The sequence below is a fragment of the Petaurus breviceps genome, unplaced genomic scaffold (assembly GCF_028583685.1).
Source record: "Petaurus breviceps papuanus isolate PSGF00001 unplaced genomic scaffold, PetGlider_PUasm1.0 98, whole genome shotgun sequence".
Classification (NCBI taxonomy): Eukaryota; Metazoa; Chordata; class Mammalia; order Diprotodontia; family Petauridae; genus Petaurus; species Petaurus breviceps.
This window is the reverse complement of record NW_027187460.1, coordinates 65,004,144-65,029,736: the sequence shown is the minus strand read 5'-3', so window position 1 is coordinate 65,029,736 and position 25,593 is coordinate 65,004,144. Positions and strand designations below refer to the sequence as shown.

Here is a 25,593-nt window from a genome sequence, read left to right as displayed (position 1 = left end):
ATAGAGTGACAGCTTGGAGTTAGAAACATCTGATTTCATCTCTGGCCTCAGACGCTTACTAGTTGTGTGACCCTGGGCAAGTCACTTAACCCTATTTGCCTCAGTTTCCTTACCTGTAAAATGAACTAGAGAAGGAAATGGCAAACTACTCCATTATCTCTGCCAAGAAAACCCCAAAGCGAGTCATGAAGAGTCAGACACGAATGAGAATGAAAAAAACAACAGTTTGGTATAGCAGATACAGTGCTAAACCCAGTTGGTAACAGCAAGACCTGGATTCAAATTCTGCCTCTACTATTTACAACTGTGTGACTGTGCACAAATCACAACCTCTTTAAGCTGTAGGCAATTCTCTAAGACAGAAAAATATAAATGGTTGTGGAGATTCCTTTGATGGAGGGAGTTGCCCTAATGACAAATGGTCCTTTACATACTGGTATATGGTATGTAACCCCTGCATTTAAGTTCTCTGGGTTACCTCTAAAAAAGGGTTCTTTGCCAAGGATCCATGAACTTTTAAAAAAATATACATTTTGATAAGTATATTTAAACATAATTGGTTTCCTTTGCATTCCAGTTTATTTTAATAATGATAATAATAATAATAGCTAGCATTTGTACAGCACTTTAAAGTTTTCCAAGCATTTTTATATACATTACCTCATATGATGCTCATAAAAGCCCTGAGAGGAAGGTGTTATATCTCTACTTTACAGGTGAGGAAATTGAGGCTACAAGATTTGCCCAGGGGCACTCCAACATTTACAGAGCACCTACTATGTACTACGCACTGTACTAAGTACTTTACAATTATTATCTCATTTGATTCTCACAGAAACCCTGGGAGGTAGTGTTATTATAATCCCCACTTTACAGATGAGGAAACGGAGGCTAGGAGGTTTGCCCAAATTCACATAGCTAGTAATAATAGGCAACATTTTAATATAGCAGCTACTATGTACCAGGCATCATACTAAGTGCTTTACAATTATTATCTCATTTGGGCTTCACAATAACCCTGAGAAGTATGTGCTATTATTATTCCCATTTTACAGATGAGGAAACTGAGAACAAGTGACTTTCTCAGAGTCACACAGTGTCCGAGATTGAATTTGAACTCAGATCTTCCTGACTTCGTGCCCAGGGCTCTACCCACTGTGCTACCTAGCTACCTTTTATTTTTATAGATTTAAAAACATTCTGAGAAGAGGTCCATAGGCTTCACCAGACTGCCAAGGGGATACATGATAAAATAAAGATTAAGAACCTCTCTGCTTCAAAATCATTAGGCCACTAAAAGTCCAGATGATTCCCAAATGAGATCAACCACATGAGAAGACATTTAAAATATCACTTTAAAATTTAAACTTAAAAGTAACCCCAGACTTGTAAGTCTTTTCTTCTACTTTATTGCTGGAAAAGGCTCCAAAGGTAACAAAGTCGCTATACTGTATTTAACTCAGCACTCTCCATGCATGCGGTTCAGAGAACACACATATTGCCTGCTTGCTTCAATGAACAATCTCAGTGACAGTAATTATGCTCTTTGCATTCAGACTGCATGGAAAAAAGTGAGGCTTCTGCCATGGCCAGGGATTAAATATTAATTATTCACATGGTTAATAGATTCATGTGAAGACTGAATCTAAATTTCAGTCCAGGAGCTTAATCTATAATTTATACCCTCCAGAGTTAGGGATTTCATTCTAGAACAGGCAATAAAGTACCAAATGAAGATCACTGAGATAACTTTGTTCCCAATGTCAGGGGGGTGCAGTGGAGAGGGTGCTGGCCCCGAAAAGGTGCCCTTGGGTTTGAATCCTGCTTTAGACCCTACCTGGATGACTCTGGGCAAGTCACTTGTCTCTCAGGGTCTCTATTTCTCATCTGTAAAATGGAGAAAACCATAGAGCTTCCTTTACAATGCTGTTGTGAAGATTAAATGCAATTTAAAAACCCTTTGTAAGCCATAAAGTGCTGCAGAAATGTCAGTTATTTTAGTTACTATCAATGTCATGCTTTTCTAAGGTGATCAGTCATGCCTCAGCTTCAGCCCATTTGCTCTCACGTATGTCTGAGATCTAGTTACTTTTGGTATTATGGCACATGTGTCCTTCCATTTGATAAAGCCTTGTAGAATGGAATCAAATTCAATTCGATTTGCTCTCATTGTCTTCATAGGCACTTAAGAGCTTAAGGGCCCCTCACAAGGCTTCCTGTGCCTTACTGGTAGAGATGGACTTTGTAATAGAGTTGACTGAAAAATGGTCAAAGTTCAGTTCTTTTTAGATGACAGGTTTGGCAGGTAAAGCCCTTTCTAGTCTGGCTCCGATCTGCCCTTCCAAGGCTTGCTGTGCATTTTTCCTCTTCATACATTCTGCTTTTCAGATAAACTGGCCTATCCGCTATTCCCCAAACTTGGTGTTCTGTAAAGGTGTTCTCCATACTTGGAATGCCCTTCCTCCTCACTTCTGCCTTAGCTCCCTTCAAGGCTCATCTCCTCATCTATTTCCTCACCTCCACCTCTTTGTTTCTCTGACTTACTTCAAGACTCAGTTCAAATCCGATCTTCCCTCTGGGATTACTTTCCATTTATACCTGTATTCATCTTTTACAGTTGTTGTTGTTCAGTTGTTTTCAGTCATGACTCTATTTGGGGTTTTCTTGGCAAAGATGCTGGATTAGTTCACCATTTCCTTCTCTAGTTCATTTTACATAGGAGGAAACTGTGACAAATAAGGTCAAATGACTTGCCCAGGGTCACACGGTTAGTCCAAGTCTGAGGCTGGATTTGAACTCAGATGCTCTTCATTCCAGGGCTGGTGCTGTATCCACTGTGTCACTTAGTTGCCCTTTCAGGATCCTTAGCAAATGACATTCATAAATGTTTGTCATCAAGTGAATAAATATCAGCATTCTTCTACTGAACATGAACAAGGCACTCTTTGCTTTTAAAACACACAAACTCAACTTCAAAACACACACACACATACATACACACACTTAACTTCATGCTAATAAGGTAACAGGAGCATGGGTACATGGTCCAGCATGATAGGAAATGAAAAGTCTTGTTTGGGGATCCTAAGGTCCAGACCTGTGATCTTTGTTTCTAACATAGTATTAGAGAGTTTTCTGGGGGAATTGCAAGGTTAAAGGACTTGCTCATGGTCACATAACTAATAATATTGTCAGGGGCAAAACTTAGGTCTAAGATTGTCCCTTTACATACTCTCTACATATCACATTGCCTCTCAGAAAGCCCTACATGTTCACTAAACCAATAGGTCACTGGGATTAAATGCCAGAGATACTAGTCTTAAATATTTGGGGGATGAGGAACAGGTTTCTTTTCTTGTTTCAATGCTCAAGTGAATGATTTTCTCTTAAGGTGTCAAGGACTCACCTCCTGCTTACTCTTGGTTCTCAAAGTGTAGTCTAGAGGTCCTTGGATGCCCCTAAGACCCTTACTAAGGGTATGCTAGGTCAAGGGTATTTTTATAAAAAAAAAAAAACAAAAACACAACTAGGTTGTTTTTATTTTAACATGGTAAACATTACTAGCTATAACCCATGTAAATTTCAAAAGTTCAATAATTTTTAAGGTTGTAAAGGGGTCCTGATATTGAAGAGTTTGAGAACCGCTGCTCTATAGGAAAGAGAAGCAAAGCCTCAGAGCAACTTGTCCAAGGCTGGGGCCAGAACTTGCAACAGCCTATTGTGTCTGTAACTTAAGAAGGAACCAACTGAGGGGCATAGCCAAGATGGTGGAGTAGAAGCAGGAACTTGCATGAGCTCCTGCACCAATCCCCTCCAATACCTGTGAAATATGATTCTAAATAAATTTTAGAACTACAGAACCCACCAAGTGACAGAGATAAACAAATCTCCCGCTGAAGGCAGCCTGGCAGGCTGACAGTAAAGGTCTATCACAGTGCTCTGGAAGCCTAGGGGAGTCCCATGTGAACTATCAGGGCCTAGACCCCAGGGGGCCCCTGACCAGTGACCCCGACTGGCCAGACCAGACTTCAGGAGAGTGAATCACCAGCAGCTGCAGTGGTTTCCAGACTTCTCAACCCATAAACACCAAAGAGAAAGTAAAAGGTCAGTGGGGAACCCTGATGGAACTAGGTGATGGAAGAGTGCAGGCTGGCCCTTGCCCCCGGAGCAATAGGTGGCAGAGGCACAGTGGCTGTAGCTGCTGCCTTGTGGCTGCCTCAGGAGCTCCTGGCCTGCTGATCATAGGGGGACCAACTGACCATTCAGAGGGTAATCGCTTTTGCTTTGACCTGCTTGGATCTGGGTCTCAGTGTTGGGTGGTGGTCCCAGGGTGTGTGGCCAATGTGCCAGAGCTTGTGGTGGCTGTAGAGATGGCACCCTCCTCATTGCTCTGACAACTACGAGAACCCCAGCAATTTGGGACACAACTCTCTCCACTACAGAAGCAGAGTTTTACTGTGGCAAAGAGCTCAAAAATCAAGTAATTGGCTGGCAAGATAAACCAGCAGAGGAAGTGCAATCAGACCACAGAATCCTTTTTGGGTACAAAAAAAGATCAAAACATGGAACCAGAAGAAGACAATAAAGTCAAAACTCCAGCATCAAAAGCTTCCAAGAAAAATATGAATTGATTACAGGCCATGGAGGAGCTCAACAAGGATTTTGAAAATCAAGTAAAAGAAGTGGAGGAAAAATTGGGAAGAGAAATGAGAATGATGCAAGAAAATCATGAAAAGCAAGTCAACAGCCTGCTAAAGGAGATCTAGAAAAATACTGAAGAAAATAACACCTTAAAAATAGTCTAACTCAAACAGCAAAAGAGACCCAAAAAGCCAATGAGGAGAAGAACACCTTAAAAAGTCGAATTTGCCAGATGGAAAAGGAATTTCAAAAATTCACTGAACAGAATAATTCCTTCAAAATTGGATTGGAGCAAATGGAAGCTAATGACTTTATAAGAAATCAAGATACTATAAAACAGATCCAAACAAATGAAAAAATAGAAGGCAATGAGAAATATCTCATTGGAAAAACCACTGACCTAGAAAATAGATTCAGGAGAAATAATTTTAAAATTACTGGACTACATGAAAGCCATGATCAAAAAAAGAGCCTAGACAACATCTTTCAAGAAATGATCAAGCAAAATTACCCTGATATTCTAGAACCAGAGGGGAAAACAGAAATTGAAAGAATTCACCCATTGCCTCTTGAAAAAGATCCCCAAAAGAAAACTCCTAGGAATATCATAGCCAAATTCCAGAGTTCCCAGGTCAAGGAGAAAATATTACAAGCTGTCAGAAAGAAACAATTTGAGTATTGTGGAAATACAATCAGGATAAGACAACCTAGCAGCTTTTACATTAAGGGATCAAAGGGCTTGGAATATGATATTCTGGAGGTCAAAGGAGCTAGGAATAAAGCCTAGAATCACCTACCCAGCAAAACTGAGTATAATGCTTCAAGGGAAAATATGGTCATTCAATGAATTGGAGGACTTTCAAGTATTCTTGATGAAAAAACCAGAGCTGAACAGAAAATTTGACTTTCAAATATAAGAAGCAAGAAAAGCATGAGGAGGTAAATAGGAAAAAGAAATCATAAGGAACTTCTTAAAGTTGAACTATTTACAATTCTCCATGGAAAAACAATAATTGTAACTCATGAGACTTTTCTCAGTATGAGGATAGGTGAAGGGAATATATATATGTATGTATATATATATGTATGTATGTAAGTATGTGTGTATAAATATATATGTGAATGTATGTACATGTGTGTACATGTATACATAGACAGAGGGCACAGAATCAGTTGAATAGGAAGGGATGATATCTAAAAAATAAAATTAAGAGGTGAGAGAGGAATATATTGGGAGAAGGAGAAAGGGAGAGATAGAATGGGGTAAATTATCTCATATAAAAGAGGCAAGAGAAAACTGTTACAATGCAGGGGAAGAGCAGGAAGATGAAAGGGAATGGGTCAACCTTACTCTCATTGAATTTGGCTTAAGGAGTGAATAACATACACACTCAATTGGGTATCTTAACCTACAGGAAAGTAGGGGGAAAGGGGATGATAGAAGGGAGGGCAGATTTAGGGAGAGGGTAGTTAGAAGCAATCACCTTTGAAAAAGGACAGGGTCAAAGTAGAAAACAGAATAAGTGGAGGGGGCAGGATAGGATGGAGAGAAATATAGTCTTTCACAATATAACTACTATGGAAACATTTTGCATAACTACAGATGTATAACCTATACTGAATTGCTTGTCTTCTATGTGGGGGTGAGTGAGGAGGGAAGAAGGGAAAGAATCTGGAAATCAAAGTTTTAAAAACAAATGTAAAAAAAAATTTTTGTTTTTTACATGCAACAATTTAATTCAATGGCTATGTGGAAGGTGCTGGGTTAGTTTCCATTATTTTTAGACTTTACATAATTGTTATCTTTTTCATTGTTTCAGTCATTATGTCTTTTTCTACTGATTTATTCATCCCGCACAGCTTTACATTTCTTTGTATTCTTCATATTTGTAATTTCTTATGACATATTGATATTAAAATCATGTTCATTAGTCACAATTTATTCAGCTATCCCTCAATAGGTGGACACATTGATTATTTCCATTTTTTTTTGCTAGCATGAATAAAGTTGCTACAAATATTTTTGTACAGATAAATCTTTTTCTAATAGTAATATACCAAGGGTAGGGAGTGAAATCATTAGGTCAAAGGTTATGAATAATTTCATAGGCCTTCCTCTATAATTCTGTCAACTTCACCAACAATGTACATATCCCTATTTCTTCATGATCAACCAACTTGAAATGTTATCATTTTAACTATCTTCTTCATATAGTCTCTAAACTGCCTCTTTGCTCTGTTCTATTGGAGTCAGTCTGCTTGTTGTCCCCTGCATAGGATTCTCACTGGCCTGCCTATTTGAGAGCATCCATCCTGGCAGGTAAGGGGAGGAAACAATGCCTAGGAATCAAGAGGACAGCAATCCCTGCAGATTGGGCTTTGTTCCAATTTGGTTTGAACCATGTGAACTGGACTTTGGTGGATCTAAAGTTGGGGGAATTAGCCCAATTCCATGACATTCTTTCCCCCTTGGAAGACTGGAGTGGAACTACCAAGCTAAAAGTGAGGAGGGGGGGGGGGTGGAAAACAAATATTTGCTAAACACCTACTAAGTGCCAGCTGGTCACTGTGATGCTTTAGGAAGTGAATCCACTTTTGATATTAGTCAAATAAGTTCATCTACATTTTGATGAATAAATCAAAAAGCATTTATTAAGCATAAGTTAAAAGTTATATATAGAATAATTTTTCATATATACATGTACATATACATACACACATATGTGTGTGTGTTTGTGTTTAATGCTAGCCAACTCTAGGGTGGGAGGAAGGAAGGAAGAAAAAAAAGAAATTTATATGATAATTTTGTTGTATATTTGAAAGGAAGAACAAGTAGTGCATAGTAGATTTGCATTTCATGTGCAATCACCTTTTTTATTATATCACGTTATGGAAATGCTTGTTTTATTTCATAAATTAAAACTAGAATAAATAAACCAAAACAAAGCACTGAGGAAGAAAGAAAAGCAAGCCTGATCACAGATGAGTGACAACTGAGATGACAGAACTGCTAAGTTTTTAATGTTTATGTCCTATAGTGGTTACTATTGCATTTAGTCTAAGATAGGAAAGATAGGTCTCTTACCACATAGGCCAGGAACTGCCAGCCAACGAAGTAATACTGCACTTTTCTTGCTGTGACATCCTGAGTTATATTTGGAGCAAAAGCCACCAATAAATACGTCCCTGCAAATGCCAGTGTTACACCTTTATGTAAAAAGAACAAAAAAGGAAGACAAATTTTAAAATAAAATAAAAAGAAGCACACATTGATCCATTAATCAATGCAAATACCATCGCTTGATTAATGCTTCCAAATAGAGCATCTGAATAATAATATTTTTCAAAGGTGACAAACAGAGCAGTATAAATGTAAAGAACTTTGGATGTGAGATCAAAAGAGCTGAGGTTGAAGTCTGGGCCACAATTTACTAGCTATATGATTGTAGATAAGCCATTTATTCAGCATGTCTCGGCTTTTGTCCATGTTTGTAAAATGGAGGATCAAAGACGCTAGGTGGAACAGTGGATTGAGAATCAAGAAGACCTTAGTTCAAATTCTGCCTCCGTGTGACCTCAGGTAAATCAGTTAAACTCTTTTTGACTCAGTTTCCTCATCTATAAAATGGGGATAATACCTCCTACTTCACCAGGTTATTGTGAGGAGCAAGTGAGAACATATGTAAAACTCTTTTCAAACATTAAAGATGTATTGTGTCACACATACATGTACATATAGACACACACATACATACATAGTTATTCTTATTAGCAATTAAAGGAGATAAGATATATTTTATAACTGCCAAGTGCTATATAAATTTAAGCTGTTATTATTTTCACTCTAGCAACAGGTCGGTAAGGTGTAGTGGAAAGAATACTGGGTTTGAAGTCAGAGGACCTGAGTTCAAATCCTGGCTCTGCCACTTATCACCTGTGTGACCTTGGGTAAGTCAGTTCATCTTTGGAGGCCTCAGTTTCCTTTTCTGTAAAATGGAGGGGTTAGACCACATAACCTCTAAGTTTCCCTCCATCTCTAAATCTATGACCCTATGTCCTTCACTAAAAGCCCAACTCTAATATCTCCCTATGAACCCAAGGTTCTCAAAAGTTAGCCCTGGAAAGCATAGACTCAGGTAGGCTTTAACAAGCTAGAAAGGTGAGGATGGGTTGGGGTGGGAATAGAAAACAAGCATTTATTAAGTACCTACTGTATGCCAGTTGGGTACCGTGCTAAGTATTTTATAAATGTTATCTCATTTGAGATAATATTATTCTAAACATAATCTAATCAGACCTGAGGTATAGATCAGATGTCCATGATCTAAGAACTAGTCTAGCTGAATTCAGAGAAGTTCACTACAACCTTGGCCACAGAGGGATGCAGTTTTTTTTCTTTTTTTTGGCGTTTTAGCGGGGGGAAGGTAGAGCAATTGGGGTTAAGTGACTTACCCAAGGTCACACAGCTAGTTTTTGTGTTAAGTGTTAAGTATACCATACCAGGACCGGTGCTCTATTTACTGCACCACCTAACCTCTCCAGGGATGAAATTTTAGGCCACAGCAACTTTCAAAGACCACCTTTTTCCTGAAGCCCTTCCTAGTCCTCCTTATTTTCATACCTTTCCTCTGAGATTCCCCCAATTGATCCTGTATATTTCTTGTGTGTATATAAGTGTTTGCTTGCTCGGTCCCTACCATTAAACTATGAGTTTCTTGAAAGCAGACTTGTTTTTTGCCTTTCTTTGTATCACAAGCACTTAAGACAGTGCTTGGTATATAGTAGGTACATACATACACACACATATACATATATATACACACACATACATATAATTCTAGTTGACTCACTGACTGGCCTAATGCATCAGGCGTATCTATGAATGACAGTCTGCATTGGTGGAGGGAGTAGTCACATCAACATCAACTAAAAACTGACTCCTCTCTAGTGCTTTACATACATTATCTCACTGGGTCCTTGCCACAACCCCGGGAGCTAAGAACTGTCACTATTACCCCTTCTCCTCTTTCAGATAAGGATCCTGAGACCTTGGAGACCTGGAGTGATTTGCCTGTGGTTATATAATTAGCAAGCATTAAGAGGAGGAATCTGAACCCAGCTCTCTGCTGACTATTTCCAGTATTTTTCTATTATCAATCAATCAACAAGCATTTATGGAACGCCTATTGTGTGCCAGGTACTGTAGAGAAAAAGACAAAAATCAAGCCGTTCTGCCCTCAAACCATTGCTATTCTATATCATACCACACTGCCTCTCAATGAAATCATAGACCCTTTAAGCAGTGAAATATAAAGTGTGTGAGTAGCAGCTGTGTAGATTTCCCCAAACTACCCCTTCCATGCTGGCCTAACACCCTTTGATCTCCCTTCAAAGGGGGAAGAATTGATTTTCCTCCATTGTTCCAAAAGAATTGCTTTCAGTCTTTCTCTCTCTCTCATTCTCTCCATCCCTCTCTGTCTCTTCCTCTCTGTATGTGTGTATGTATATATATATATGTGTGTGTATTTGTTTTATATATATATATGTATTTACATACATACATACACACACACATATATATAAAAGTTTGTATATAATTTTGTGCCCAACCCCACACCCATTAGACTTTGAGCTCCTTGAGAGGAAGGTCTTTTTGTCTTTTTTTTGTGTTCCCCTAGTATTTAGCACAGGGCCCAGCACCCAGTACTGTGTCCAACTGTATGGTACATAGTATAGACTCAGTAAATATTTGTTGATTGTTTGAGTGAGTGAATATCCTTGAGCTCTCTGGACCTGTTTCCACCTCTTCAAAAAGAGAAGATTGGACTGGACGACCTTCTAGTTTATAAATCCATGTTCTTGCTCAGTCCTGCCTGCCTGATGCTCGGGCTCTGGTATGATACAGGGAGCTCTGAAATGAATTCAGTCCTCTAATTCGAACTCTTGGAGGAGCCCTAGAATCAGCTGAATTTCCCTAGGATCCCTTAGAGTACGGAATCTTTCAGGTCACTGATGACAATCCAAGCCCTTAAGGGAGGCCTAGGTTGGACAATTTCAGGAGAGAAATGAGTCAGAGCCTTAGAAAAGGTCTCAGATTCTCCGGGCAGCTCCGGACTCAAACTGTCCCATCAATTCTCTCAACTGGGAATCATTTGCAGCTGGTCTCGATTTACATCGCTGACATTTGGCCCCAAACCAAAATGGCCCCTGGGCACAGCCACAAAGGCAGAAGATGTTCTTCACCTCCCCATTTTCCTCTTGGCCTTCAAGCCAAAGTTAGCTCATGGTTCTCATCTAGCCAATTATTTATCAAGACCTCAGTATAATTACGTTACCAGCCTCTGGAAAGTGTCAACGAACTGACAGTAATTGTGATTCCCCTGATGGAAACATGTGGGCTTAAATCAAATAAGATCTCTGAGAATCTCACAACTAGTACTTTTGGTGAAATGGGGAGAAAGAAGAACAAATGATGCGCTGGTGGTTGACATGAGAGAAGGGGTAGGGGGGAGCTCTGATATTTTAGGAATTTTTTTTAAAAGAAAAAGAAATAATTTTAACCGTCAATTCATTGAAAATCAAAGTAAGGCCTCCAAACTGCCACTGTGCTAATAACAGCTGGATACACTTTTTAGTCAACTTCTGTGGGGTCATTTTTGAGATCTGCAAGAAAAAACTCAACAGCCACAAAGCAACACTGGGCCTATAAGTGAATCCAGCTTGCTTCAACGAGGTAGAGAAACTTTCCCTTGCACATTCTGCCTACTGTTGATCATGTACCCACATGTATGAATATAACATTTTTTTGATGAGGTATTTTTTTTTCATTTCAGCTTCTAGGAAAAAGAGGTGCTTCAAGGAAGAAAGAACTATATTTTCTCAAAGAAATAGGACTGAGGGTGGAGAGGAAAGTCTCATATAGAAGGGGTTTAGTAGACGTCTGTTAAATTGAATTCAGTTGACATATAATACTGCTGGTTAGAACTAAGAAGGAAAGAAACAAGCACTTATTAAATCCCTACTATGTGCTGAGAACTATGTGCTAAGCACTTAACAAATACCTCCTTTGATCCTTATAACAACCGTGGAAGGTAGGTGCTAAACCTTTTCCTTCCTTCCTTCCTTCCTTCCTTCCTTCCTTCCTTCCTTCCTTCTTTCCTTCCTTCTTTTACATTCTTTCCTTCCTCCAGGAAGCTGAGATAAAAAGAGGTTAAATGATTTCCCAGAATCATGCAGCTAGGAAGTACCAGAGTCCAGATTTGAACTCAGATCTTCCTGACTCCAGGTCCATTCATCATGCCACTTAAATAAAATACTTGATAAAGTCCATTCTTATAAACTCTAGAGGCAGCATGGAATGGGCACTAGGTCTGGATAGAGGCAGAGGATCACATTTCAAATCCTACCACTACATGACCTTAGGCAAGGTACCACTTGGCCTATATGTAAAAGGAAGGCAGTGGACTAGATGTCCTCTGAGGTCCCTTCCAATCCTAGATGTATGATTCCATTAATAAAGTCAAACGTGTGACTTTTAATTAGATATCATAAAATGAATAAATATGATTCATCTGCTATTGATTCCTATAAGGAAGGTCTAAGGGGGAAGGGAGAACAACCTCTACAAAGACCTATAACTGAAAGCATAAAAAAATCATCACTAATATAATCTCACATTCATATAGCACTTCAAGGCTTATTAAGTGCTTTCCACATAATAACCAGGTGAAGTAGGTAGGTCAGGCAAGTTTTTATTTCCATTTCACAAATGAGAAAACTGAGACTTTAAGCTGTGAAGTTGCCCAGGGTTACAGGGCTAGTTAGTGTGTAAGTCAGGATTTGAATCTAGGCCTCTCAACTCCAATACTTTCACAGATGGACAAGTTAAGTGTCTTGCCCAAGGTCACACATGCAAATAAGCATCAGTGGTGGGATTTGAATTCTGGTCCTTTGACTCCATCTAGACCCAGAATGGGCCTGGAGTCATGAATATCTGAGTTCAAATCTGGCCTAGACACTTACTAGCTATGTGACCCTGGGCAAGTCTCTTCACCTCTTTCTGCCTCAGTTTCCTCAACTGTAAAATAGAGATAATAGTACCACCTATCTCTTAGTCCTTTTCCCACTACAGTACCTTCTGCATAAAGCCCTTCTGGATCCCCCATTGCCTTGCTCTCATTTGATATCTATTTTGTATCAACTTCTATATGTTCATCTTGTCTCCTCTGATAGAATGTAATCTCCTTGAGGGCAGAGACTGTGTCACTTTTGTTTTTCTATCCTCAGTACCCAGAGGCACACACAGTTGTGGGGCTTAATAAATGCTTCCTTGGTCAACTGATTATTGCAAACTACCTCTCACAGTCATGAGAACTAAGAGAAATCAGATGTTACTGGGAATGATTTCTGCATTGTACAGAAGCTTGATTGATAAAGTTAAAAAACAAAACTAAGAAAAATTTTCCTTTGGTCTATTGGAAAATAGACGCAGAGAAAATAGCCTAAAGAATCACTAAGAGAGGCAGTATTGTATAGAGTATAAGAGTGGTAGAATTACAATCAGGAAGTTTTTGTTGCTGTTCAGTTGTTTCAGACTCTTCGTGGCCCCTTTGGGGGTTTTCTTGGCAGATACTAGTGTGGTTTGCCATTTCCTTCTCCAGCTCATTTTACAGATGGGAAAACTGAGGCACACAGGGTTAAGTGACTTGCCCGGGGTCACACAGCTAGGAAGTATCTGAGGCCAGATCTGAACTCAGGAAGATGAGTCTTCTGGACTCCAGACCCAGTGCTTTATCCACTATGGTGCCACCTATCTGCCCTATATAATCAGGAAGACCTGGGTTTAAATCTTGCCTAGCTATGGGTGAACAACTTAACCTATTTGAGACTCAGTTTCCTCATGTGTAAAATGGATATGTTAATATCTACAGTTCCCACCTCACAGGTTGAGATGAGGTTCAAATATGTGTATTTTATAAATTTTAATGTGGAACACAAATGTTAGTGAGGAGGCAGTATGATGATAGGGAGCTAGCCTTGTAGTCAGAACGGTCCGGATCAGTCAAAGGAATCCAGGTTCAGATCCTGCTTCAAACCTCCTGGATGTGGGACCTTAGATAAATGCCTTAACCTCTCAGTGTCCTAAGACTGTATGTAAGTTGCACATAAACATTGGCAAAGGAAGCCTCTGAACAGTAGCTCCCCACATCGAGGAAATCACAGATCCAGAAAAAAAAGTGGTTATTAATAAAAATTAATTTATAGCCATAGCGATCACTCTGGAGGCTGGAATATTGTGTCTCTAAAAGTTACCTTCTAGTTCTATTTGATTTTATGAGGGGAAAGAAAAGGCTATACAAATCTCTTCTTGTGAAATCTCCAAGAACAGATTGGGGCAGCTATGTGGTGCGGTGAATAAAGTGCCAGACCTGGAGTTAGAAAGAGTTAAATTAAAATACGGCACTGGGTACTTACTAGCTGTGTGACCCTGGGTAAGTCACTTCACTGCTATCTGCCTCAGTTTCCTCTACTGTAAAATAGGGATAATAACACCATTTACCCATAGGGTTGCTCTGAGGATCAAATGAGACAGTAGGTGCTATCTAGATGCTTATTACCTTTCCTCCCAATAAACCATCTTTTTTTCCTGTTCTTTTTGTTCATGATGGGGTTCCCTGGTTTGCAAAGAGGAATGTTATATAACACGTCCCTGACTTTTGTACTATGGGGCCATCCTTTAGGAAGACCCACGGCAGCCATCTCTGAAGACTCCTGGGATCTTTGGGCTACCCTTGGGCCTCTTTTGTGTCTCCAGCTCTCAGCAAGGTGCCCGGCACGTAGAAAGGACTTCATAAATGTTTGTTGATTGATGCTGACTTCCACGCCCTTATAGAAGTTATATTCTGTATACCATATATACTGTCTCAAAGTCTGGCTAGGGAAGATGCGATATGACCTGTTCCTCTTCTCTATCAGTTAGACCTAGTACTACTGTGACTGATCATGCCCTCAATTTCCTAGTTAACACAAAATGGATACCCAATTGTAACAGCACCTGAGTAGTTCTGGACCTGGAATTAGAAAGATCTGGGTTCAAATCCTGCTTCTTATTATGCTGTGGCATAGCAGCATGAGAATAGCCTCTACATTCCATTATTTCATTGGATTAAAGTGCAAATTTCCCTTCACCTAGTCTTTCCTCACTCTAGTCAATCCTATACACTGCAGCCAAAATGATTTTCCTTAAGCACAGATCTGATAATGCCACTCTACTCAATAACTTCCACTGGCTCCCTATTCCATTTAAAAGCAAACATGAATTCTCCTGTTTAGTCTTTAAAGCCTTTCAAAACCTGTCCTCAGTCTATCTTTCCAGCCTCATTGTCTGTTACTTCTCTTCTCATATGAAGACAAGACTGGGCTTCTCTCTATTACTCACAGAAGACATTCCATCTCCCTGCCTTTGCCCTGACTCTCATACCTGGAATATACTCCCTTCTCACATTGGCCTCAGAAAATCCCTCTTTTCCTTCAGGAGGCAGACTAAACACAACCTTCTATATGAAGCCTTTCCTAATTTTGCCCCTATGGTCAATGGGTAGTATTCTCCCTCATGAACTGTTTTGCATTTAACTGCTTAGTATTCTCTTTAGATTTATTCTGTATATATTTATGTAGACTTATCTCCCCATTAGAATGTAAGCTTCTTGTGAACAGGGATCATTTCTGTCCCTAGCACAGTGCCTGGAAGATGGGGACAGACCTGCAGTTCCTACCCTCTGTCAACTCTAAGTGTTGGAGGAATGCCACTGTTTGTGAAAATTACTGTCTAATCCTTTTTAGTGTTATTAAGGAAAAGAAAAAGTCCCAAAATCTCCAATAGTGTACCAAATAGGACTTGAAGGCAACCTTCAGAGACATGATATTTTAACCATCAGACAGGCAAAGGGACCTGTCATTTCACTGGTGAAAGGAATGACCAGATGAGCAGATACCTTCTACCAACATAGGTCAGCATCTACTCTGAAACTTATAGACTTAAAAGAGTTGCCTTGTCCATGGAGAGGTTAAAGGACTTGTCCGGGGTCACACAACCAATATGGGTCAAAGGTAGAACTTGAACCCAGTTTTTCCTGGCTCTGAGGCCAGCTGTGGCAGGCAGGCTTTTTTTGCCTGACATATGGTAGACCCTGAATAAATACATGTTGATTTTTTTCCAGTTGGCAGATATTGCCAAGGCAACTCAATAAACTAGCGCGGGGACCATGAACTGGCCTGTCATTTTGAGCCTCTTGGATCTCTGGTTTCCTGATCTGTAAAATGGGGATAATAAGAGCTGCAGTGCTTATCTTACAGAGTTATTGTGAACACGCAGTGAGATAATGTGAGGGAAAATGTTTGGCAAACTGTAAAGCCCCGGAGAGATGTCAGTTCTTGTTTTTATTTTGTGACTTCTGATGGATTCTGTAAAGTCATTTTGACACGACGTTTGGTCATCCTTCCCTAAGTCCTTGCTAAGGGCAAATTTAGCCCAAGCTCATTTCTTTCTACTAAAAAATACATGATCTAGGCAAGCATTTTATATTCCCTAAATGTCATTCTAACCTTCGTTGAAGGCTTTATTTCTGCAGCTACAGCTAGTACCAGCAAATCTTGTGTTTTCCAATTTTAGTAACTAAAGTCAGTAATTTGTAGAAGATAAGAGTTCAGTTTCCAGGTCACTGCAATTTCCCCAGAACAAGGATAGAACATGGTAAATGATATACTAGTTTTATTAGTTACCACTATTAGAGTATAGTATCTATCTATCTATCTATCTATCTATCTATCTATCTATCTAATCTATGTATGTATGTGTGTATGTATCTATCTTTATCTATCATGTCTATCCATTCATCTATCTCTTTATCCTTCTATCTATATCCATCTCTCTCCATCTATCCAACCAGTTCTCTCTCTCCCCTTCCCTCCCTCCCTTCCTCTCTCTCTCTCTTTCTTTCTCTGTCTCCCTCCCTCTCCTCTCTCCCTCCCTCTCTCTCTGTCTCTCTATCTCTCTGTCTCTCTCTCTTTCTCTGTCTCTCTCTCTCCCTCTCTCATCCTTTACTGACTTAGGAATTACTACATTCTGAATAGTCACCATACCCCCTCCTTCCTCTGTCTATTTGTTTGTATCATAAATTTACTTAGACTTAATAGGAACCAGCTGTTAATTCCGTAAGAAGAAGGATACTGGGGAAAACCTATTCATCAATCAATTCATTTCTGAGTTGCCTTGGTAACATCTGCCAAATTGGAAAAAAAAAACTAATGGAAGACTTGAACTTTAAATATAAAAAACAATTGAACACAGAGGCCATTCCCAAAGCTGCTATAACATAGCACATGGGTATCACATGGGTCTATGGACTATATATAATACATGAAAAGATAAGGAAAAATTGAACTTATTCAGGAAAAAAGAGTCTACATATTTATTAGAGGCAGAAATGACATGGTAGAATGTAAGCTGGACTTGGAGTCAGTGTACCTAGGTTAAGATCCTTGTCTATCTACTTATTTACTATATTGTGACCTTTGACAAATCACTTCTCCCAAAGGCCTCAGTTTCTTTATTGGTAAAATGAGGGAATCAGACTAGATGGACTAAGGTCCATTTAATCTATAAATTCTATGATCCTACATATTTAAAATAGTACCATATATACTCATTTAGAATTTAGCCAGACTATCTTTTAAAACAGCCCTATGGAGGTGGCCAGGTAGCACAGCGAGTAAGAGCACCGGCCCCAGTGTCAGGATGACCTGGGGGATCGAATCCAGGCTCAGACACTTAGCATCCACCCAGAAACACCTGGCTGTGTAACCTTGAGCAAATTACTTAACCCCAATTGCTTAAAAATAAAATAAAATAAAATAAAACAGCCCTATGGGGAGAATCAAACTAAGGGAAACTCAATCATATATTTAAGGCAACAAGTATTTATTATCTACTATATCCCAGGTACTGTGCTCAGCACCAGGAATACAAAAGACAAAAAAAAAAATCCCAACATTTGTAACCTCAAGTGGCTTATATTCTACCAGGGGAGGCATAAATATACATATGTGTATATAATAATGATAATAAAAATATATATACATACACACAATATATAAGATAATTTGAGGAAAAGGGGAAAAATACTTTCCAAGATATTGTGCTTAAGAAAACAATTATCAAGGAAAATAAATTAACTCTTGGGCAGCTAGGTGGTACAGTGGATAGAGTACCATGTGTAGAATTAGGAAGATTCATTTTCTTGAGTTCACATCTGGTCTCAGAAACTTACTAGCTGTATGACTCTGGGCAAGTCACTTAACCCTGTTTGCCTCAGTTTCCTCATCTACAAAATAAGCTGGAGAAGGAAATGGCAAACCACTTTAGCGTCTTTGCCAAGAAAATCCCAAATGGGATCATGAAAAGTCAGACATAAGTGAAAAATAACCGGACAAAAATTAACTCTGGAGCCTATTGACCATAAAACTCAATTTTTAAAGAATTGGGTTCTCTTTAGAGAATAGAACACAGACCTGGAACTGCTCAAAGGCCACCTAATACCACCCCTTCATTTTACAGATAAGGAAACTGAGGCCCAGGGAGAGGAAGTGACTCAGTGACCCACAGGGATTAAGAATCAGAGGTGAGATGTGGGCCAGCAGATTCTCTGACTCCAGAAGTGCTCTGTCCTCTGGTTCACACCACCTTTCTCAGGAGTGCTGTTTTATTTAAACCAAACAAACAATCACATTTTGTTCTCCTTCTTCCAGAAAGAATCAGAGAGAATTTTCAAAAGGAAGAAAATCTGCCCTCCTGCCCTGCCTTGCCTCTAACAAGAGCAAAGACCCTTGTATTAAGAATATAAACAATCCCCCGGAAGAAAGATGGCTTTGATGCACAGCAGAGGTCCCTCAAGAAGCCAGAAAAGCTACTGCTAAATGTTCCACTAGCTGCCATTTTTCCAAATAAAACCTTGAAGATAGACTCTCTCTGTTACTCTTTTGAAAGGCCTAAAGTATTACAAATTAGGTAGTTAGTTGGTGTGTCTAATTGCTTTGTGGTTCTCATTTTTGTGTGGCAATCTAACACAAATACATGCTTTTATGTGGAATGGTCTATTAGGTTACACAGCTGTTTTCATTGAATTTTATTATGCTCATAAAACTTTCATAACATTCATAAAAGTAATATTGTAAAAGAGTATTTTTCCACAGTCAGAAGCATGGGCAGTGGTCAAAAATGACAGATTCACCATTAAATGTGAAATGCCCCCTGACAGCTCCAAGATTAAATAACTTCACACCACTACTCATTTTTCATCCATAAATGAGATAACTCCAATTTTGGTCATTTGTTCTCAATTTCTAAAGCTGCTTCCTTACAAATTTTCTTTTTACTTCAGAGACTCGGTAACCCTGGGTCAAGTGATATGCATACTATGGGCGCTAAATAAATACTCACCAAGTAAGTCTGAGGATCTCAAATTTTCTTTCAGAAATGTAACAGACATAACAGCACTGCCTAAAAAAAGGAAATTATCATTAATGGCAAACCTTATGACATTTACTCTACCAACAGTTAATTGCCAAAAGAAGTACAGGCAGTTTCCAATTTAGAAAGGCCCAATTTATGAAATTTCCTTATAGATAAAATCAGCTGTAACTAGGGTAGAGTGATCTGAACTTTCCCTAGGTTGCTTAAATTTAGAAGTACCAATAGCTCCATGCTGGGACAATTCCCTTTCTGGTGGCCACCCCTTCCATCTGGGACATCTACCTTCCCACTTCCATAGTCCTTCAGCAGTGTAGAAACTTTGGGGTGTAGCACATACTTTCTTTCACCCTAAACAACTGCAAATTCCCCTGTTGCTTCCCCCTCCTCCCTTCTCCTCCTTCCTCTCTTTTCCCAAGTACAAAAATTCCCAGTTATGACTCTGCCATGTTTTGCTAGGGAATCACCTTTGAGACTTCCAGAACTTTCTGTCTCTTCTTGCTCCTATTGAAAACACCCTGGAATCCTGTTCTTTCCCTTATGATGCTGGGGAAGCCTAGGATTCCTGCCCCTACCTACCCTCTGATGCAGAGAACCTGTTTTCTTTTCCTACTCCCATGCCACACTTGGACATCTCATTTCTGATAATATGACCAATTATAAAAAAGAGTATGGGGAGTCATATTCCTGGTGTCCCAAGCTAAAACTTGGAATGAGTTTTCCCATAAAACCAGTATTCCAAATGGGGTTATGTTCCATAGTACCATAGGTACCACATTTCGGCTATATTGTGGGTTAAGTGGGGCTTTGGGGATTGGTCAGATCCTCAAATACCATCCAGAGCACTATTTTATAGGAAAATGTGCTTCAGATTCCTAACTACTGAATTACAAGTTACTGTAACTTTTGTTATTAATTGGATACTACCAATACTACAACAAATCCAGTTATTTGGCCTACCAGAGGGAAGCAGAGATGTAGACAACCTAAAATGGTAATAAAAAAACTGTGCTTAATTTTGGAATTTGTTTTTGTATTTCCATTTGAATGGGCAGTTAGGTGGTACAATGTATAAGAGTGCCAGGTCTGGAGTCAGGAAGATTCAGCTTCCTAAGTTCAAATCTCATCTCATATTTTTACTGTGTGTCCCTGGGCAAGTCATTTTACCTTGCTTACCTGAGTTCCTCATTTGTAAAATGAACTGGAGAAAACAATGGCAAACTACTCCAGTATCTTTGCCAAGAAAGCCCCAAATGAGGTCATGAAGAGTCAGACAGGACTGAAAATGGCTGAATAAAAATTCCATTTGAATATGGATACATCAGGTGTGCTGGGAATTCCATTTGAGCAGAATAATGAACTTTGTAAAGCTCTGATTCAAAATAAGCTGGGAACCTGTCCAGTTTTCTTTTATTTTGCCCACGTTTCAACTCCATTTTAAGCATTAAGATAAGCAGAGCTGTCCTCTTATAAACCTCCCCTACAACAGGCTCCCTTAGGAATAGGTCTCTAACAAAGCAAAATAAACAATGGGAGTGAGAGATGTCAACAAAGGCAGGATTTAATTGGAGGAGGTGTTAACTGTCAAACTTGAAAATGAGATTTGCTATGGATAAGCTGACACGTGGAGAACTTTCTTGTTAAATTAAGAACCGCATACTTCATTCATGGTTAGAGGAGGAAGGGAATTTAGAAATCATCTTGGTCAACTTGAATCAGGTATAAATTAAAACACTAAGGTTCTCTCTTGCTTCTCTGTCTCTCTCTTCCTTGTGTTTTCCTCTTCTTCCTCTGTCTCTCTCATCCTTCTCTCTCTCTTCCCTTTCCTCTCTCTTCTCTTTCTCTGCCTCTTCCTTGTTTCTCTCTTTCTTTCCTGTCTCTCCCCCTTCTCTGTCTCTCTTCCTCTTCTATATCCCTCTCTTCCTTCCATTTCCCTCTTCTTTCTGTCTCTCCTCCATCTCTCTCTCTCTCCCTTCTCTGTCTTTCTCTTCTTCCTTTCTCTCTCTAACTTCTATCTTTCTTCCTTCTCTGTTTCTCCCCTTTCTCTTTCTTCCTTTTCTGTCTCTTTCTTCCTTCTCTTTTCCCCCCTTCTCTGTCTCTCTCTCCTTCCTCTATCTCTCCCTCATCTGGCTTTCTTCCTTCTGTCTCTCAATCCTTTCTCTCTTTTCCTTTCTGTTTCTTTCTTCCTTCTCTGTCTTTCCCCCTTCTCTCTTTTATGGTATGTCTTATTTCTCTGTATCTCCATCTATCTCTTCTCCCCTTCCCTTCTCTCTGCCCCCTTCCCAATATGTTCCATCAGAACTTAAGATCTAATTTAATGCTACTATTTCCAGGAGTAAAAACCTTTAGTAAAGACTTATCCACAATGACAGACTTTCAGAAGCATAAACAGTCATCTTCTTCAAGTGATACCCTACAACATAATCACCAAATGGTGAAGGAGTTGGACCCCTCTCTCTCTCTCTCTTTTTTTTTTTTGCCTTTTGGAGGGCAATTGGGGTTAAATAACTTGCCCAAGGTTACACGGCTAGCTTTTTTGTGTGGGTGTTAAGTCTCTGAGGCCAGAACCGAACTAGGGTCCTCCTGGCTCTGGGACTGGCGCTTTACTCACTGTGCCACCTAGCCACCCCAGTGTTTGCTGATGATAACTATTATATACATTTTTTTTCTTTGTTTTGGAGGGCAACTGGGGTTAAGCGACTTGCCCAAGGTCCTATGGCTAGTTTTTGTGTTAAGTGTCTGAGGCCAGATTTGAACACAGGTCCTCCTGACTCCAGGGCCAGTGCTCTATTGACTGTGCCACCTAGCCACTCCTGGGCCTCTCTTCTTCTAAAGGAGGCCCATTTTGCTTCCAGAATTGAGCCTGTATCTGTCACTTTACAACATTTACCCATTGGTCCTAGTTCTAGAACCCTCTGGGTCCAGGAAGAACAAGCCTTATCCCTCTTCTGTGGATATCTCAGTGCCTATCCCTGGAGTACAGAGGGAACAGAGTCTTCTCATTCATGGAGAACAAGAGACAAGATGCTCATGGATTATGTTCATAATACATTGCCCAATTTGAAAGAAACAGTAGTATCAGTCATAGATTTAAAGGTCCCAGTACATGCCTCTCCTCTGTTAACATGCACAAAATAAAAAATCCCAACCAAAAGGAAGACATTGCTCACATATAATTTTAGAATCAGAAGGGACGTTGGAAATAATCGCATTTGTTCCTTTTGTTTTACATATGAGGAAACTGAGCCTCTGAGAGGTTAACTGATTTCCTTGAGGTCACACAGCTGATTAACAGCAGAGCCAGGACTAGAATCCAGGTTCTAGGTTTCCTAGTTCAGTGCTCTCTTGAGTGGAAGAAATAAAAATTTAATTGCAGAAAGAAGAATGTTTTAAAAGTGGAGACAAAGTAAAAAGGACATAACCAAGCAGTGTCACAAGCATAAAATATGAGAGTTTAACATCAACTCACATTTACTAAGGATTCAGGGGTATGTGGGAGCCAGGAGAGAACTGATTGTTAAATTTTCAGTGTGATGTATAACCTATATCAAATTGCTTGCTGTCTTAGGGAGAGGGCAGGAAACGGAGAAAGAGAATCTGGAACTAAAAAACATTTTAGGGGTAGCTAGGTGGCACAGTGAATAGAGCATTGGCCCTGGAGTCAGGAGGACCTGAGTTCAAATCTGGCCTTGGATACTTAACACTTACTAGCCATGTGACCTTGGGCAAGTCACTTAACCCCAATTGCCCTGCCTTCCCCCCTCCAAAAAGCAAAAACAAACAAATAAAAAACATTTTAAAAGAAATGTTAAAAATTGTTTTTACATGCAATTGGGAAAAATAAAATGTTATTTAAAAATAAATTTTTAGTATGAGTATTTATACCTCAGAAACTGACAAATGCTACAAATCAGGTTAATTTATTATTTTTTTGTAATCTAGAAGTAAGAAAGCAATGAAGAAAATGTTCATAGTGTAGATTCAATGAAAAAGTATGTCATTCTTGCTGGACTTCTCTGTCCCCCTATCCCTGAAAGTCAACTGTTAAATATTTACCAGCATATCATTGACTGAGATACAAACTATTAGAGCTTTGGTGAAAAAAATTAGCATCCCATCCAAAGTCCTTGTGCCATCCCATCCTTGCTCTCAAGGGGCTCACTTAAACAATATATAACAGCATCTACTTAAAGAGTAGACAAGGCCTGATGGCCATTAGGGTTTAGGAGCAGAGCAAATGGCAAATCTCATTGAACCACCAGCTAGAACAACAGGCAGATGGAAATGCCCAGGGGCAAGGGGATAACTGCATGCTAGGTGTTCAGGCCCTGTGGTCCTAAGGGCATAGATCCAGGATGGATGGCAAAGATGGATGACAAGAACTAATGGTCCTTAGGTTGGATGGTAAAGCCTCGTGGCTCCCATCTTTCTAAAAGGATTGTAGTTTGTAACTCCTCCAGTGGTGTGGGATGGCTGTCTTCCTCAAAGTGGCGAAGTGGGTTAGAAGTCATGTCACTAACATCTGGGAAGAGGGAAGTGGGATTGAGATTTAGAGCAAGGTGTGAATGAGGCAAGGGTCAGCATCCAGCCAGAAGGCAGAAAAGGGAAAGGGTCATTGGCAGGAAGGTTGGGAGGGAAGGGCTGCCCCACAGAGCCTGCTCTTGATGGGCCTTCTAGCACCCAGCAGGATCTGGGGAGTAGATGAGTTGGGGGAAGGTGAGGGAAGGTCACCTAACATTGGTTGTTCCAGATAGGAGGAAGAAACCAATATCTTGTTTGTTAAAAGTCATGTTTTTTTATGCTGAACTTGACAAATACCAAATAAAATGAACATTTTCATATGCAAAATAGAAAAGAGAGAAAAAGAAGTTTAGAAATGTTCATGGAATCATGAATCTTTCTTGAAGATAGCTTGCTTTTCCTTATAAGTACTAAGTTTCAACCTGGAACTCTCTAAGCTGTACTGCTTGTCTCTGTTTTCTTTTGGCTTTCCTTCTGATTTCATGTATGCATTTTAAAAAATGCTTCAAGAACTCTCTTGTTTTCTTCCCTCTTGCCCCCCACTAGTTCCACACGTACATGCACACATAAAAAAGAAAGAAAAAAGGAAAGGAAACACTAAACATTTATAACAAATATGCATAGCTAAGCAAAACTAATCCCCATATTGTCTGAGTCTGATGTGTCTCATTCTTTGCCTTGAATCTATCACCCCTATGTTAGAGGTGAGTAGCATGATTCCTTTCGACCTTCTGGAATCATGATCTGTCATTGCTTTGATCAGTTTTTAAGTCTAAGAGTTTTTTCTTCATAATGTTGCTACTGTATAAATTTAGGAATTGATACAATTTTGTTAGGAGAATATAAATACTTTTTCTCAAAACTTTTGGAATAAGAGTAAGTTACTAAAGTTTAATCTAGCTAAACAAGAGACACTTTTTTAAAGGAAATGTTTCTGAAACACAGTTACTTGTAATTAAGTTTATCTTATGTAATGCGGTGGTTCAGCTCATGTAACAAGGTTAAGATGACAGGTTTGCTGAGCAAAAGAAGGGGGGAGGTATTCTGAGAAACACCTAATGAAATCAAATATCTGAGCTGAGTAGTAAATTTGAAAACAACAAGGAAGAGATTCACAAGATAAAGTATTACCTTGGATCTCTGTAATCAAAGATCTATTAAATTTCACCAGGCCACCTAGCTAGGCAGTTGCTATAACAACCGATAACCACTGACTAATAAACAGCTGGAGGGGGGAATGATCTTTGTGCCTCTAGAATTCTACGATGCAGCTTAATTTTTTTTTAAATTGGCTAGAAAATTGTGTTAAAGATCAAGAGTTTAATATTAAAAATAGTGTTAAAACTGAAAGGAATTTACACTGGCTCTTATTATTATAGGACAATGATAACTATTCAACATTACATAGACATATGCAATTTTTAAGGTCTGCTAAGAACCCAAGATAAGTATCCTCAAGGAACTTGCCTGTGATATCCATGCAATGGTTCAAAATATTTTTCCTTGACTGTTAAATTTCTAGAAGAATGGAATGCCACCTATGTTTTTCCATTTAGGTGGGGAGCCCTCTCCCCTTTTATCTGAGGAATATTAAATCACTTCATCTGTAAAATGAAGATGTTAGCCTCAGAGGTTCTTTTTAGCCATTGCCATAACTCGAAATCCTGACACCCAGGAAAAACTCTACAAAACAAGGACACATGCCCTCAAACTAACCTTTAAAGACAAATATATTTGGGTATGCATTGAGACAGAGCTCACTGCTAGGGGGACAGGGAGGTTTTTCATTGTTTATATCTGTATATCCAATGCTTAGCACAGTGCTTGGCATAGTAAGGATTTAATAAATGATCTGATTATCTATCTATCTATCTATCTATCTATCTATCTATCTATCTATCTAT

General features: G+C 39.3%; 1 protein-coding gene across 5 annotated transcripts in view; it reads right to left on the bottom strand.

Moving 5' to 3' along the window:
* Positions 1-25,593, bottom strand: part of NIPAL2 (NIPA like domain containing 2) — a 138,985-nt gene that overhangs the window by 27,227 nt on the left and 86,165 nt on the right. For 4 of the 5 annotated variants that reach the window (XM_069081211.1, XM_069081214.1, XM_069081215.1 and 1 more), the window contains 2 exons: positions 19,139-19,198; positions 7,727-7,848 (listed from right to left, as the gene is read on the bottom strand). In XM_069081211.1, the coding sequence (XP_068937312.1) occupies positions 7,727-7,848; positions 19,139-19,198 (182 nt within the window). The remainder of the gene's footprint in view (positions 1-7,726; positions 7,849-19,138; positions 19,199-25,593) is intronic. The other variant, XM_069081212.1, reaches the window with a different exon arrangement.